Below are 14,864 nucleotides of genomic sequence, written 5' to 3'. Positions count from 1 at the left end.
AATGCACCGTGGGCCCGCCGGCGGGCCATCCACACAGTAAATTGTTAATGTAGTTTTTACTTTTTACTATCATGGGAGCTGCATACAAAAAAGATAACAATGAAAAGTCGCAGCTCCTAAACTTCCTCTCAGGAGAAGCCAAAATGGCGATTTACATAAGCAGAAAGAACAGAGTGGAAAACAGAAAAGGGCATGAGCAATGAGCAAGACTCTGGCTCGAGTTCAGGTTTTATAAACATATAGGAGACAGACACTTTTAAACAACGTTGGTGTTTTAAAAATATTATCTGTTCCATCAGTGATGATGAATTACACTTTGCACAAGTTTTTATTGGATAGTTTTTTATTTATTTTACATGTATAGATTTTTTCTTATTCAAGCACTTTATTTTAAAGTAATTGTACTAATGAAAAATAGGGAAATAAAGTGTTTTTGAAAAAGTTACATTACTCTCTAATTGGAATCACGACTCTGAGCACCATACAGTGTCACAGAGTAACAGATGGGGTTAATGCTGCGTACATGCATTTACAAGTTGTAAATAGCTGTCATTTCAACATCCAATTTGTTATAATGATATATCTGACTTATAAGACCAAACAAACATTAGCCAGTGTGTCGCTCCAGGTAATTACACCCAACTTTACTGGACATGCTGCTATATTGGTGGTGCACAGCCTCACATGGCTGTTTATATACCGATACACATTGTACCACAGCCTCCCATCTGGTTATCTTGATAGAAACATTTTTAATTCCCACCCACACAGATGAGCTGAGCACCGCTATGTTGGAGTTTATCCCGGTGGACGAGAGGGTCGCCTCCCTACGCCTTCGGGTTATGGGGGGGAAAACTCTGACTGTTGTTTGTGCCTATGCCCCAAACCGCAGTTCTGAGTATTCGGCCTTCTTGGAGACCCTGAATGGAGCCCTGCAGGGGGCTCCAGTAGGGGACTCCGTAGTCTTGCTGGGAGACTTCAACGCATACGTGGGAAACGATGGAGACACCTGGAGAGGCGTGATTGGGAGGAAGGGCCTCCCTGATCTAAACCCGAACGGTCGTTTGTTATTGGACTTCTGTGCTAGCCATGGAATGGCCATAACAAACACCATGTTCGAACATAAGGATGCTCATAAGTGCACGTGGTACCAGAGCACCCTAGGCCAAAGGTCAATGATCGATTTCGTAATCGTATCATCTGACCTGAGGCCGCATGTTTTGGACACTCGGGTGAAGAGAGGGGCGGAGCTGTCGACTGATCACCATCTGGTGGTGAGTTGGATCAAGGGGTGGGGGAAGACTCTGGACAGACCTGGTAAACCCAAACGGGTAGTGCGGGTGAACTGGGAACAGTCTGGAGGAAGCCCCTGTCCTGGGGATCTTTAACTCACACCTCCGGCGGAGCTTTTCAGCCATCCCTGTGGAGGTTGGGGGCATTGAACCTGAGTGGGCGATGTTCAAAACCTCTATTGCTGAAGCTGCGGTGATGAGCTGTGGTCTCAAGGTCTTAGGTGCCTCAAGGGGCGGTAACCCTCGAACACCGTGGTGGACCCCGGTGGTCAGGGAAGCCGTCCGACTGAAGAAGGAGTCCTTCCGGGTTATGTTATCCGGGAGGACTCCGGAAACAGTTGCAGGGTATCGAAGGACTAGAAGGGCGGCAGCTTCTGCCGTATCAGAGGCAAAGCAGCGGGTGTGGGAGAAGTTCGGAGAAGCTATGGAGAAGGACTTTCGGTCGGCACCAAGGTGCTTCTGGAAAACCATCCGGCACCTCAGGAGGGGGAAGCGAGGAACCATCCAAGCTGTGTACAGCAAGGGTGGGACCCTGCTGACTTCAACTGAGAAGGTTATCGGCCGGTGGAAGGAGCACTTTGAGGAACTCCTGAATCCGACTAACACGCCCTCTATGGTTGAGGCAGAGCTGGAAGCTGATGGGGGATCATCGTCAATTTCCCTGATGGAAGTCACTGAGGTAGTCAAACAACTCCACAGTGGCAAAGCCGCAGGGGTTGATGAGATCCGTCCAGAAATGCTGAAGGCTTTGGGTGTTGAGGGGCTGTCTTGGTTGACACGCCTCGTCAACATTGCGTGGAAGTCTGGGACAGTGCCTAGGGGTTGGCAGACCGGGGTGGTGGTTCCCCTATTTAAAAAGGGGGACCAGAGAGTGTGTGCCAACTACAGGGGTATCACACTTCTCAGCCTCCCTGGTAAAGTCTACTCCAAGGTACTGGAAAGGAGGGTTCGGCCGGTAGTCGAACCTCTGATTGAAGAGGAACAATGCGGATTCCGTCCTGGTCGTGGAACAACGGACCAACTCTTCACTCTCGCAAGGATCCTGGAGGGGGCCTGGGAGTACGCCCATCCGGTCTACATGTGTTTTGTGGATCTGGAGAAGGCATATGACCGGGTCCCCCGGGTGATACTGTGGGAGGTGCTGCGGGAGTATGGGGTGAGGGGGTCACTTTTGAGGGCCATCCAATCCCTGTACGCCCAAAGCGAGAGTTGTGTCCGAATACTCGGCAGTAAGTCGGACTCGTTTCCAGTGAATGTTGGCCTCCGCCAGGGCTGCGCTTTATCACCAATCCTGTTCGTGATTTTCATGGATAGGATATCGAGGCGTAGTCGTGGAGGAGAGGGGTTGCAGTTCGGTGACATGAGGATCTCATCGCTGCTCTTTGCAGATGATGTGGTCCTTATGGCATCATCGGTCTGTGACCTTCAACAGTCACTGGATCGGTTCGCAGCCGAGTGTGAAGCGGTTGGGATGAGGATCAGCACCTCCAAATCTGAGGCCATGGCTCTCAGCAGGAAACCGGTGGATTGTCTACTCCGGGTAGGGAATGAGCCATTACCCCAAGTGAAGGAGTTTAAGTACCTCGGGGTCTTGTTTGCGAGTGAGGGGACAATGGAGCGAGAGTTTGGCCGGAGAATCGGAGCAGCGGGGGCGGTATTACAGTCACTTTACCGCACCGTTGTGACGAAAAGAGAGCTGAGCCAGAAGGCAAAGCTCTCAATCTACCGGTCGATCTTCGTTCCTACCCTCACCTATGGTCATGAAGGCTGGGTCATGACCGAAAGAACGAGATCACGGGTACAAGCGGCCGAAATGGGTTTTCTCAGACGGGTGGCTGGCGTCTCCCTTAGAGATAGGGTGAGAAGCTCAGCCATCCGTGAGAGACTCGGAGTAGAGCCGCTGCTCCTTTACGTTGAAAGGAGCCAGTTGAGGTGGTTCGGGCATCTAGTAAGGATGCCACCTGGGCGCCTCCCTAGGGAGGTGTTCCAGGCACGTCCAGCTGGGAGGAGACCCCGGGGAAGACCCAGGACTCGGTGGAGAGATTATATCTCCTCTCTGGCCTGGGAACGCCTCGGGATCCCCCAGTCGGAGCTGGAGGATGTGGCCCGGAGAAGGGAAGATTGGGGTTCCTTACTGGAGCTGCTGCCCCCGCGACCCGATCCCGGATAAGCGGTAGACGATGGATGGATGGATGGACCCACACAGATGTTGCACAAATCAAATGACAGTATCAGCTCACTGACGCATATGGCATATTTGGGCACCCCAAATAGCTTCAGACCAATCTCCAACCTACCCTTTCTGTCCAAAGCTTTGGAACGCACTGTAGCCTCTCGACTCAAACACCAGCACCAGTTCATCTCCATTGATAACTGCAAATCCCCCACCGCTCCCCTCCCCCAAGGTTCAGTTCTCGGCCCCTCTTGGTCACTTAATCCGCCGTCATGGTCTCCGATTCCACTGCTTTGCCGATGAAATCCATCTCCACCAAATCTTCACTGCTACCCACTCTATCCAGACAAACTGCATCACTGAAATAAAATTCTGGCTTCAAATTGATTTCTTCAAACTAAACTGTGATAAATCCTAAATCCTCATCATTGGACCAAAAACGCTCTCCAAATCCACCCACAACCTCACCCTCAACATTGACGCTTCCTCAGTTTCCACCTCCCCTCACATCTGGAATCTTGGTATCATCTTTGATCAAACCCTCTCCTTTGACCAACACACTAAACAGATCACCAAGACAGCCTTCTTCCATCTCAACAACATCGCCCGTCTCCGTCCATCCCTCTGCTCCACAGCTGCAGAAACCCTCATCCACGCCTTCCTCACCTCCCGTCTAGACTACTGTAACGGCCTCCTCTATGGTTCACCCTCAAAAATCATCAACAAACTCCAATACATCCAGAACTCCGCTGTCCGTCCTCTCACCCACTCCTGGACCCGTGACCACACCGCTCCGCTGCTGCTAACCTCCTGGTTAAGACCAGGAATCAGGATCTGGACTTGGTCCGGATGGGGGGGGGGGGTGACAGGGCCTTCTCCATACTGCTCCCACCCTCTGGAACTCTCTACCTCAAACCCTCAGACTCCTCCTCACTCACCACATTCAAAACATCACTTAAGACTCACCTGTTCAACACTGCCTTAAAACTCTGACTGTCTCTTCTCCTCCCTTTTTGTTTGTTTGTTTATTTATTTATTTTTGTTTTACTTACTCTGTCAAGCGTCTTTGAGTTTCTAGAAAAGCGCTATTCAAGTAAAATGTAGAATTAGTATTATTAATATTGCATTCAATTTCTTTCTGGTAGTTACAATGATGAGCAAATGAATACACAAGTCAAAACAAACGCCATAAATATTGATTTGTTTAAAAAATGTCCGTTCAACTTTGATGACTTGGATAGATTTGGTCTTTATTAGGACAATATTTGGAGCAATGAACCTAATAAAACGTTTTAGCTCACTGCACAGTGAAGATGTCCATCGTGGCTAAAAGTCAATATATGATAAAACATTGCAAAACAACACAAATGTAGTTTGATAGATCTGAGTTAGTCAGGACAGCAGGCTCTGGATTTAGTGGCACTCACACACTGTTTACTGTCCCAAACTTTAAACATGTTATGTTCACTTACTAGAAGTTTCTTCTTTTCTAGAAGAAAGGCAAATGTGTTGTAATTGCCATCTGACATTGTTTTTCAGAATGCTGGCTTGAAGAGTTTCTCTTGGATCTGGGTCTGGGTATGTACTTTACATGATATTTGGTACTCTCATTTAGGATTATAATGATCCAGAACAACTGTACAATGTTAAATAATGATCACATATGAAAACATTAAAACTAAGATGTGTAAGTAATGGTTGTTAAACTACAAAACAGGATTCAAACATTTGGAAATAAGATTCAATGTCAGAAACAATTGCTTCACTATGACAATGTATTGTTACAAATCTGTGTATATAAGGTTTTAAAACGTTTCAGACATTCAACACAATCTTTTCAGAGATTCAAATCTGCTCTTTCGGCTTTGCATCCTGGGATTTCTCAACGTGATTTGCAATCAGACAGACAATAATACATCAGAAATACACACCTCTTTGGTCTTAGACATCCTGCCGTCCTTCTGCAGGCTGCAGATGTACCTCTGAAGCCGGAGGTTGGTCTCCTGCAGCTGGCCCATCTTCTCAATGAGTTGGCAGATGTGCTCCAGGTAACCCAGGCCTGAACCCAGAGGGTTGGAACTTGCCTGCTGTGCCTGGACAAACAGAAGCTGTGCAGGTTAGTCTGGATACCAGCTGGGAGAAAAGTCCTTTTTTTTCTCTGAGGCTTAACTTTTGAATGGTGTTGGATCTGAAAGGAGGGTAATATTTTGGCATTACTGATGTGCATTAATTTTAATTGATGCAAGACATCATTGTATTACTCTTGTCAGGATGGAAAAGCTTCTCAGATTATCATGCGACTAAATCTCCACGGACACTGATATAGTGAAATTTAAAAGGGCTAGAAGCTGTGTATAGCAGGATGATGTACAGTATGTTCAGCCTTTTCTTAGAGGCCTTTACAACCCATTTTAATAAGGTGACCAAAAGGTACAGACCCAAGCCAGGATGGCACTGGCGTCTCAGAATGACGCTTGGCCTTATATCCAGCATAAGAAATCGAAGTTCTTCTCTTCAGATACTGCAAGTTTGTTTCATTGTCTGCACTATACGTACCCACACCCCGTTCTCCGTACGAGAATAAAGTGTAAAGAGTTATGCAGATTTGAATGTTGATTTGACATCAGTCTGGATTTTTGAAGCTGGTTTAAAATTCATGCGGAACTGTTGGCTGTCGTATCATCAAGTCCTTAAACCTAAACATGGAATATAGACATTGATCATGACCAAGTTTACTGTGAACCTCATACATTTTCAAATACAAATCGCTTTCTTTGAATCATAATGGAAGAGTGTTGATATAATTATGATTTTAGATGAGAACATGCAGGTTATTGAGAAATCACCATGTTCTGTTTCCTCTAATTATGACAATTTAATTTCCATAATAAAGAGTTAGCTATACTTGACATGGTGAAATATGAACAAAATAAAAGTGTGTACACTAAAAAAGAAAATACATAAATCTAATAGTGGCCAATGGAACAAGAATTTATTATTTAAATAATTAATAATCATTTAAATGATTAACCTGCAGAACCGCCCAGGACTAACAAATCAATCTTTAAACTACTTTTAAAAAACCTTTTCAAATCAGCAGGAAAATAAACAGGATCATTTTCAACTGATATCATTCTGTTGTCTGGATTACATCTTGAATATTGCTTTGACGAATTGTCTTATTTTCCACATTCCCATGGTAGAAATGAAGGCGTTGTAACACAAGCAACACACGTTGCATTATAGAGAGGGATATCATATACTGCTATTGAGAGGGAAACGACTACAGTTGCTGTATCATCAGGAACCCAGAAAAGGAGGAAAAGGCTGAAAACATGTTGAGTCTATGTGTCTGACATATAAATATGTGCAGTTTTTCAGCAATGTAAAGAAAGAAAATTAAATTTGAGAACATTCTTACCCAATGATCAACATTTCTTAAAGTATCCCAACAAAAGCAGGATGTAGGCTCAGGTCGGGAGTTACCCACTCTTTCCTGTGCTGCGGACACTGAATCTCCAGTCAGGCCACTGGGAACTGTGATGAAAACACTGGCCAAACAATGGGCCAGCAGCCATAACAGGCTGACATCACTCACTTCCTCTAACGGAAAAACCCAGTGTGGCTCACACAGGCTCTTTACCTAACCGTTTTTACCCGTTCCGAAACAACACTGTACGGTGGACACTTTTAATTGCGTTGAACCTTCTTTCATTGTGTCATAATACATAATAAGAGGTTCATCATCCTTTGAGGCATTCGGTTTAACTACAGCTAACTGGGAAATTATACTTGGAAATGTTTTGAAATCTTGAGCTGAAATCAAAGCCACACTATCATTATTTATTTACATTAACAATGGGTCAAATTAGTTTGTGTAATGTGAAAAGGGTCACGAGGAGAACTTATCACCACACTTTGTAATCCTCCTCAACTTTGCCTTGTTGGATAACTCTCTCTGTTCCATCAACCCCAACAGTTTTGGACACAAAATGCATAATCAGGTTCCAAGGGTTAATGTTATATTTATCAGTTGGATTTACTCATCTATTGACTCCTTGGAGCCTCTTTACTGCATCCAGGCTACCAGACCACTCATGGTTTTTTGGTGGCTAATTAAGATAAGGAAGGGTATTCCTTCCAGGAGATGACCCTCACTTCCTCAGGGTAGTTGTTGATGAGGGGGAGGGTCTGTAACCAGAAGCCTTCTGGCAGAGACAGGCACATTATCAGGGCTGGGGCTGATCTTATCTACGGCCCCACAGAGACCACTGAGTGATCCACAGATCGTGCTGTTGGCAAGCAACACTGAATGTAATATGGTCTGATGTGAACATTAGTGAGTGTCACACCAGGAGTCCCATTTGTGCCTCTAGTCTTAAGGTCTTTTCACACCAAATGCCAATAATTTGGGCATTTAAATAGCACCTAAATTTAAAGATTTGAGCCCATCTACTGTATCTCTTTGAGCATATCCACACGGAATCCGAAACGTTTTTATTTGGCAGTTTTTTGGGAGTTTTCCCACAGGCGATTTAAAAAGCCAACCAATAAAATAAGAACGTTAATCATATGATCAATAGATGCTATCTGACGTCATAACACTGTTCGTACCGTCACACAACAATACAGACAGCCTGCTGATTGATTGATCCATATGTGGATTAGTGTTCTCTTCGACAAAGAAAAATAAAGATTATAAAGACCACATCTGGGGAAGCAGTTGAACTTTCTTGTGTTGGTGAGTAGGCTACAAAAGTAGTAAACTTACTTTGTTGTCAAGGTAATGAATACCTAGAGAACCATCAGCTATTGACATTATACAGAATCAGAACACAAATGATATGTAGGTGAGGTACACTTTGAAATCTGACCATATATAAAAAGTGATCGCGCTCATCAGTTCATCAAATTATTTTACTTTTTTTTATTAGTAGTAGTAGTATTACAAGAGGTAAGAGTAAGTGATACGCTATCAATAGGCTCTGTATACGTTCATATACATTGTATATGCTAATTTTAATATACGCCAGCATACGTTTATGCCATACGGAACTGTGACAGGGCCTTAAGAAATGTTTGAACAAGAATAATCAGCATTTAGTTTAGGCCTTTAGGAGGACGATAAATGAAGCCTTGTGAGGAAGAGAGCCAGGAGAATTGTATATGTTATGTATTATCATTTATACGCTGCTAAAAGTGATGTTTCCATTCAACAAAACAGCAATGTCAATTAAAAACATATTGTTATCCTCGATGACATTTATTCTTGACATATCACAAATCTGTTTCTACTGAAAGCCTGTGGAAGTCCGAGAAGGTTGGGGAGGGTCAAACAAACACAGGATGTGTCCTTTGTGAAATAAGAAACATGTATATATGTATGTATGTATGTATATATGTATATGTGTTTCCTCTGTGTGGCTACAGAGACTCTTTCTGTGTTAATTAAGTGGGATAAATGTTTTTAATGTTTGAGTGAGCATATTATTTACTGTCGTGTTTTATGGGACGAGTCCAGTTATTTTTGTGAAAAGGGTTAGGTGAAAAATTGGGTGATATTTTATTTTAAGATGTAATTTTTCCCTCTTTTACATTTAAAATAAGAGCCTGATCACTGTGGAAGCTGACACCTTCACTTGTATGTTTCCAGTATCTTAGCTGTATCCAAAATCCTTTCCCAAACATGACAGTGTTGGAAAGGAATGAAGCACCAGATGTGTGCAGCATCCAGATAGGAGGAAGGTACGAGCAGAGCACGTACACTGCTTCTCCCCCCAGACCCCCGTCTTTTCAACCCACACAGATAGTGTTTCTGCCTCACTTGCCTGCACTATATCTTTCAAAGCAGCCAGGCAGAAACTGGAGCACACTATGTGCTGTAGTTTCCTTCTGTCCAGTGTTAGTTTTGGCACCTGACTTTGATTTGGTTTCACTCTTAGTCTTTTGATGAAAATATATGTGAAGTCACATTTTAGTTGTTTCATAAGTAAGGTAAAAAAAAAGTTATTTCTGGTTTGTCAAAGACAACTTAGCTTTTTGAATGTGTATGTCCTCTGGGGCTCCAGTTGTTGCCATCTTTGATGTGCACAGTTAGCATATTTTCAGTTTTTATTCTGTGAGGTCAGGTCGCTCACCTGTAAGAATGTGTAGCTCTAACAGGGTTGCACAACTGCAGTGTCTATCAAAGAGCCGGGTAACAAGATTAATAACATAATTAGTATTATAGTAATTAGTATAAGTAATTTTTCAGTTATACAACTCAAATACACATTTAGAAAATATCAATAAACAATAACAAGAATTCAAGAATTTTTAAAATAGTGACAAACTAAAGCACTTTTATATTGACCAAAATGGTGTGGGATAAAACCTTAGCTTTTTTCCCCCTTTAATTATGGGGTTTCTTTTAGGAAGTTTTTCCTTGTGCGATGCGAGGGTATATAAGGACAGAAGGGGTCGTATCCTGTACAGTCTGTAAAGCACACTGAGACAAATGTATAATTTGTGATATTGGGCTATATAAATACATTTGATTTGATTTAGCTTATCACACCTGCTCTTTTTCCATTCTTTATTTTGTACAATTCCTATTTAATGTATATCTTTACAACCACTGTGTGCCAACAGCAACCAAAAAGTGTTTCAGTGCACATCATGGCATTTTAAATACTATCTTGTTTTAAGTAAACATAGAACCTGAACCTGCCCTTTAATGTTGGGGTATATTCAGAAAGAGCAAGTTTGTACGAGTTTGTGAGGCAGAAATGTTATAGCTGTTTCGTACGGCCTCACTCGAAGGCTGGTGAAAAGCCTGCTGTACTAAAAGGGGGGGGGGGGGGGGGGGGGGGGTTATAGTGTTACATGTACTGGCTGTAATGTCTAAATTTAAGTTGGATTGAATGTAGTCCATATATCTGTTAGGCATAACATTACTGAAATGCAAGATCCTTCTTATTAATGCAGCTTGGAGTCTTTGCATTGATTGCACTGATGAGGTAAGTGTCCTTTGAAAATGGATAACAAGTGTGGGATCAGACATGCCGATAAACAGGTCCATATGATCACAGTATGACAGCTCGGCACTACTCTGAACCTTAAGACTTGCAGAGATCATAGAACCCATTCTTGCTGACGGACACAGGAACAGAGTAGAAGAGAAAAGGCACATGGGTAAACAGAGAAAGACCTTAATGTTCACATATTTGAGGCAAGAAAAATCCAATATCCCTCTGCCGCAAACTACAGAGTCTCATTTAGCAGGGAAAGGAATTACATTATTATCTGTGATGACAAGTGATGATGATGACCGTGGGGGCCACAGCACCTTACTGCCTGTCAGCATTGTACCACTAGAGCCCGTCATGCTGGGCCCCTAAAAGCCACTGCCACACGCCATTACCTCACAGGGGCTCTAGGGACCTATCAAAGAGCCTTTATCTGGGTAAATATGTGAGTAATTTGAGATATTTGACACCTATTTGATGCATCCAGGTAGATCGCCAAGCTCTAGGCTTGGAAAGCAGCAATGGGTTCAGATGAGAGAGGTGCAGGTGGTCAGCGACAGTATCACTAGAAAAATCTCCAGTCCCTCTGCACAGATGAACAGGTGCTGCATGACATGCGAGTCCATGAAAAAGCTGCCATGCACTGTAACGCATGCCCTCCCCACCTTACTGCTTCCGTCAGTGTGAGGAGGTTCTCATGTTTTGGTTTGCCTGATGTGGCAGCAATAATAAAAGCCTTGTCTTCAGAAAGGTCTTTGAGCTTGATATGGTTTTAAAGATCTTTGAGGAAGAGACAGGGAGGATGTGACAACTACTGGATGGATTGCCATGAAATTTGGTAAAGACATTCATGTTCCCCTCAGGATGATACCTTGACTTTGAACCAATGGCCATCATCAGGTCATAATTTTGATTTGTCAAATACTTCCGTTTATGTCCAAATAATGCAAACTAATGACATTCCCATCAGGCTAAACTACTTTGTGTTTAGTGCTAATTACTGAAAATTAGCATGCTGACATGCAAGACAAATATGGGTATAGTAGTAAAACGTACAACATAAGCCTGTTGTTTTGTCATTGTGAGTTTGTTTGCATGCTGACGCGTTAGCTTGAAGTGAGACTGCCTTGAAGAGCCGGGTAACTATAGACGCCTGTTCTAAGAGCCCAAGCTATATATTGGCATTGCTGATATTACGCATTGTATTATAATGTATTCGTTTAGACATTTTAGAATTTAAAAATGTTGTTTGTGGTCAAACTGATTTTTTTTTTGTGAAAAAACTGAAACTAGTATATTGGCATATTAGTAAAAACGTTGCTAATACCAATAATTAATTAATTATTTCAAACTATATTCTCTTTTGGAAAAGAAGATTGTTACTAATAGCTGCTTTAAACATACATTATAATTTCCACAATGTGTTCTCCTCCAGTCAACAGCAAAAGGCATTCATATGGAAAACTGAAGGCTGTATCAGATTCTCCTTCTAGTAGCTACCGGCAATGAATCAAGGCCTGACTGTGATGTTTTCAGGAACATCAAAAAGATGATTATGACTTTGCAGTTTGCACAGCTGTCAGGTGCTCTCTCTGTGAAGCCCACTTTGTTCTCTAATTTTGGATCTGAACAAGATAATAACTCTTTTTTTTTCTGTAAAATGAATGAAACATGCCCCTGCAGGTCCTTATGAATGAGTACAGTTATGTTTTTGTCATGTCCCTGGCACAGGTTCAGCTTCCATGCATTTCCATTCTTCTGTTCAGCTACTCTAAAGACAATATCTGAAAAATGTACGACCTCCATGTGTTATTCATACCTATAAATGCACTGTACAAAGTGTGGCTCAGTGAACCTTATTTCAGTTACAGTGATGCAATTATCTGGTGATTAAAATTAGAGATAATGACAGAGCTCATCCAAAAGGAAGGAACCATACTTGTCCTTCAACAGTGTTGGAATCACACCACACACTCATACACATAAATGTTTTGTCCAACATGAAAGCAAAAGGTTAATAATGAGTAATACGTTCTGAGATTAGTCAGAAACTGAGCTACACTGAGCTAGGAGACCACACTAGAGCCTGATTGATTAAATGGATGGACTGCATTTATATAGCGCTTTTCTAAAGGTCTTATGGCCCAGTCAGCATTCACACACACACACACACACACACACACACACACACATCTGCTCATCAGGAGTGATAAACATTACCAGTTATTCAGTATCTTGCCCAAGGCATGGAGACTGCTGGAGGGAAAGAACCACCAACCTTCCGATTGGTCAACGACCGCTCTAGATAGAACAAGATATGTTTGTAGTAATTAACCACCAGAGAGCACTGACTAGTTTATTTTACTGTAAAATATCCTTCTCATCACTTGTAAAAATTTAAATAAATAAAAGTAAGCCTATGGGTCAGATTATACTCGGCACACACATGGTTGGTAGCATTGTCACTAGCTAGCTACAGCTAACATCCCTTTGTACGTTGTCTAATTGTGGTGAATACACAGACTGCGTAAACAGCTTTGCTTCAATCTGAACACACAAATGTTTGAGTGTAACATTTTTGGATTAAACATGTCTAGACTAGAAAGAGACCCTGTTGGCGACCCAGAAGTTGCCGGAGAGGTTATATAGCCTATCCCATCTGGCCTGGGAACAAGAAAGGAAGGTCCCCAAGGAAGAGCTGGAGGGTGCAGCTAGGGAGAAGGACATCTGGTCTACCAGAGCCTGCACCCAGATAAGGTGAAGAATATGGATGGATGAGTCAGTTGATGTTTGGATATGATGTTCTTCTTACCTCGCTAAGTCTGCAACATTTGTCCATGTACTCCTCCAGGCTGTCAATGGTGGCACTCCTCCTTATAGGCTCTGGCTCAAAGTCATTGCTCGTCATGTCATCACAGGCTCCTGTTGAGGATTGCTTCCTATGCCTCATGTCCTCTAAGCAAGTCCTTTCACTTACAGCACTGTTGGCCTCGAGCTGTTCAGACACGTCCTCACCTATGTGAAGTTCCGCTCTCACAGCTGAACTGAGTTCCTCTGAGTGTATGAACACATTATCCTGAGTATCCCCTGCTGTGCTCACACTATTATCCACTGAGTCCTCTGCCTGTTTATTCTCAGAGCTCTGTGCATATGTAACTAGTTCATCAGGGAGAGTTGTAGGGTCAGAGTTTAGGTTGCAGGAGTTGCAGGAGGACTCACGACTGTGGACAATGAAGCTCTGCTCAGAGCCTGTCGGGGTAGACGGAGAGTTAGCTCCACTGGGCAGCTCTACTCCAGAGTCCTCCGACTCAAACTTGTACAACCTCGGCAGTTTAGAGTCTGAGAAAATGGTGGCCACGTAGTCTGGCCCCAACTTGTCATCAAGATTGTAATTCACTTCAGAGGCTTTGGTGGGGTCCGAGATGTTCTGCTCTGAAACCGACACTGTGGAGAAGGTGGAAGCGGAGTCGTCGGCCATCAGGAGCCTCTCCTGGAAGTTGCTGAAGAGCTTCATTTTGGTTAGGACAACCTCACTGTCCTGTACCGCATCTCTGTCTCCTTTCACTGTTAAACAGATAAAGAAATATACATTTATTCTAGGAGCTCCATCGCAATAATATCATCTTTGTTTGTGTTTGTTTATCTGATGCCTTTATTGGCAGGATGACATTCCCTTCAAAACTGTTATAAATCACGGCTACCAAATTAATTAATTTTTTCTAATTTGACACAGCAATGGTTAACGTTTGGTTAGGTTTAGGCACAAAAAATAGTTTCTTAGGGAAATATTATGGTTTGGGTTGAAATAACTTGAATGAGGTTAGCGGACGTTCATCATTTGGTTAAAAAAATAAGTTCTTGGTTAAGATTTGAAAATCATTGTCAGTCAAAAGAAACCAACGTTGGTATAAAAGGTGAAAAACATTCTATCTTGCCACGTTTTGGTTGTTGTTTTGGGGCCTTTGCTAAAAGGACTGATGCTGTTGTTGGGAAAACAGAGTTCCCTATTTGCATACCTGGGCTGCCAGTTTTAAATGTTTTCACACAGTCTGAAATGTCTCTGATATGCCTCAAAGGACACAAAAAAACATGAAATACTTGAGGTTAAGCCAAAGTGAAGGTTAGAGCTGCCAGAGAGTGGATTTGCTTAACCTAAGGTATTTCTACAATAGCCAAATTATAAGATATCTGGCTGATGTACAACTATAATTCATTTTATGGGCGTTTTAAGAACAAAATAAAAGGCTGTAGAAGCGCAGGTATTTCAACCCTTCTGTCAACATCAGTTGGCTATTTCTGGACTGGAGCCAGTCTATTGACTATGAATGGTCCATATGCACCATCACAAAAGTACATTTATAGATGGATGCTTGAAGACTGGTGTTAATGTAA

General features: G+C 42.8%; 1 protein-coding gene across 1 annotated transcript in view; it reads right to left on the bottom strand.

The window, feature by feature from the left end:
• LOC115020179 (uncharacterized) overlaps positions 1-14,864 on the bottom strand; it is a 47,760-nt gene that overhangs the window by 15,707 nt on the left and 17,189 nt on the right. Inside the window, exons 2-3 of the mRNA XM_029450127.1 lie at positions 13,285-14,036; positions 5,397-5,558 (exon numbers count right to left, since the gene is read on the bottom strand). Coding sequence (XP_029305987.1) covers positions 5,397-5,558; positions 13,285-14,036 — 914 coding nt within the window. The remainder of the gene's footprint in view (positions 1-5,396; positions 5,559-13,284; positions 14,037-14,864) is intronic.

This window comes from Cottoperca gobio, chromosome 15 (genome assembly GCF_900634415.1).
Source record: "Cottoperca gobio chromosome 15, fCotGob3.1, whole genome shotgun sequence".
NCBI classification, from domain to species: Eukaryota; Metazoa; Chordata; class Actinopteri; order Perciformes; family Bovichtidae; genus Cottoperca; species Cottoperca gobio.
This window is presented reverse-complemented; position numbering and strand designations above follow the sequence as displayed.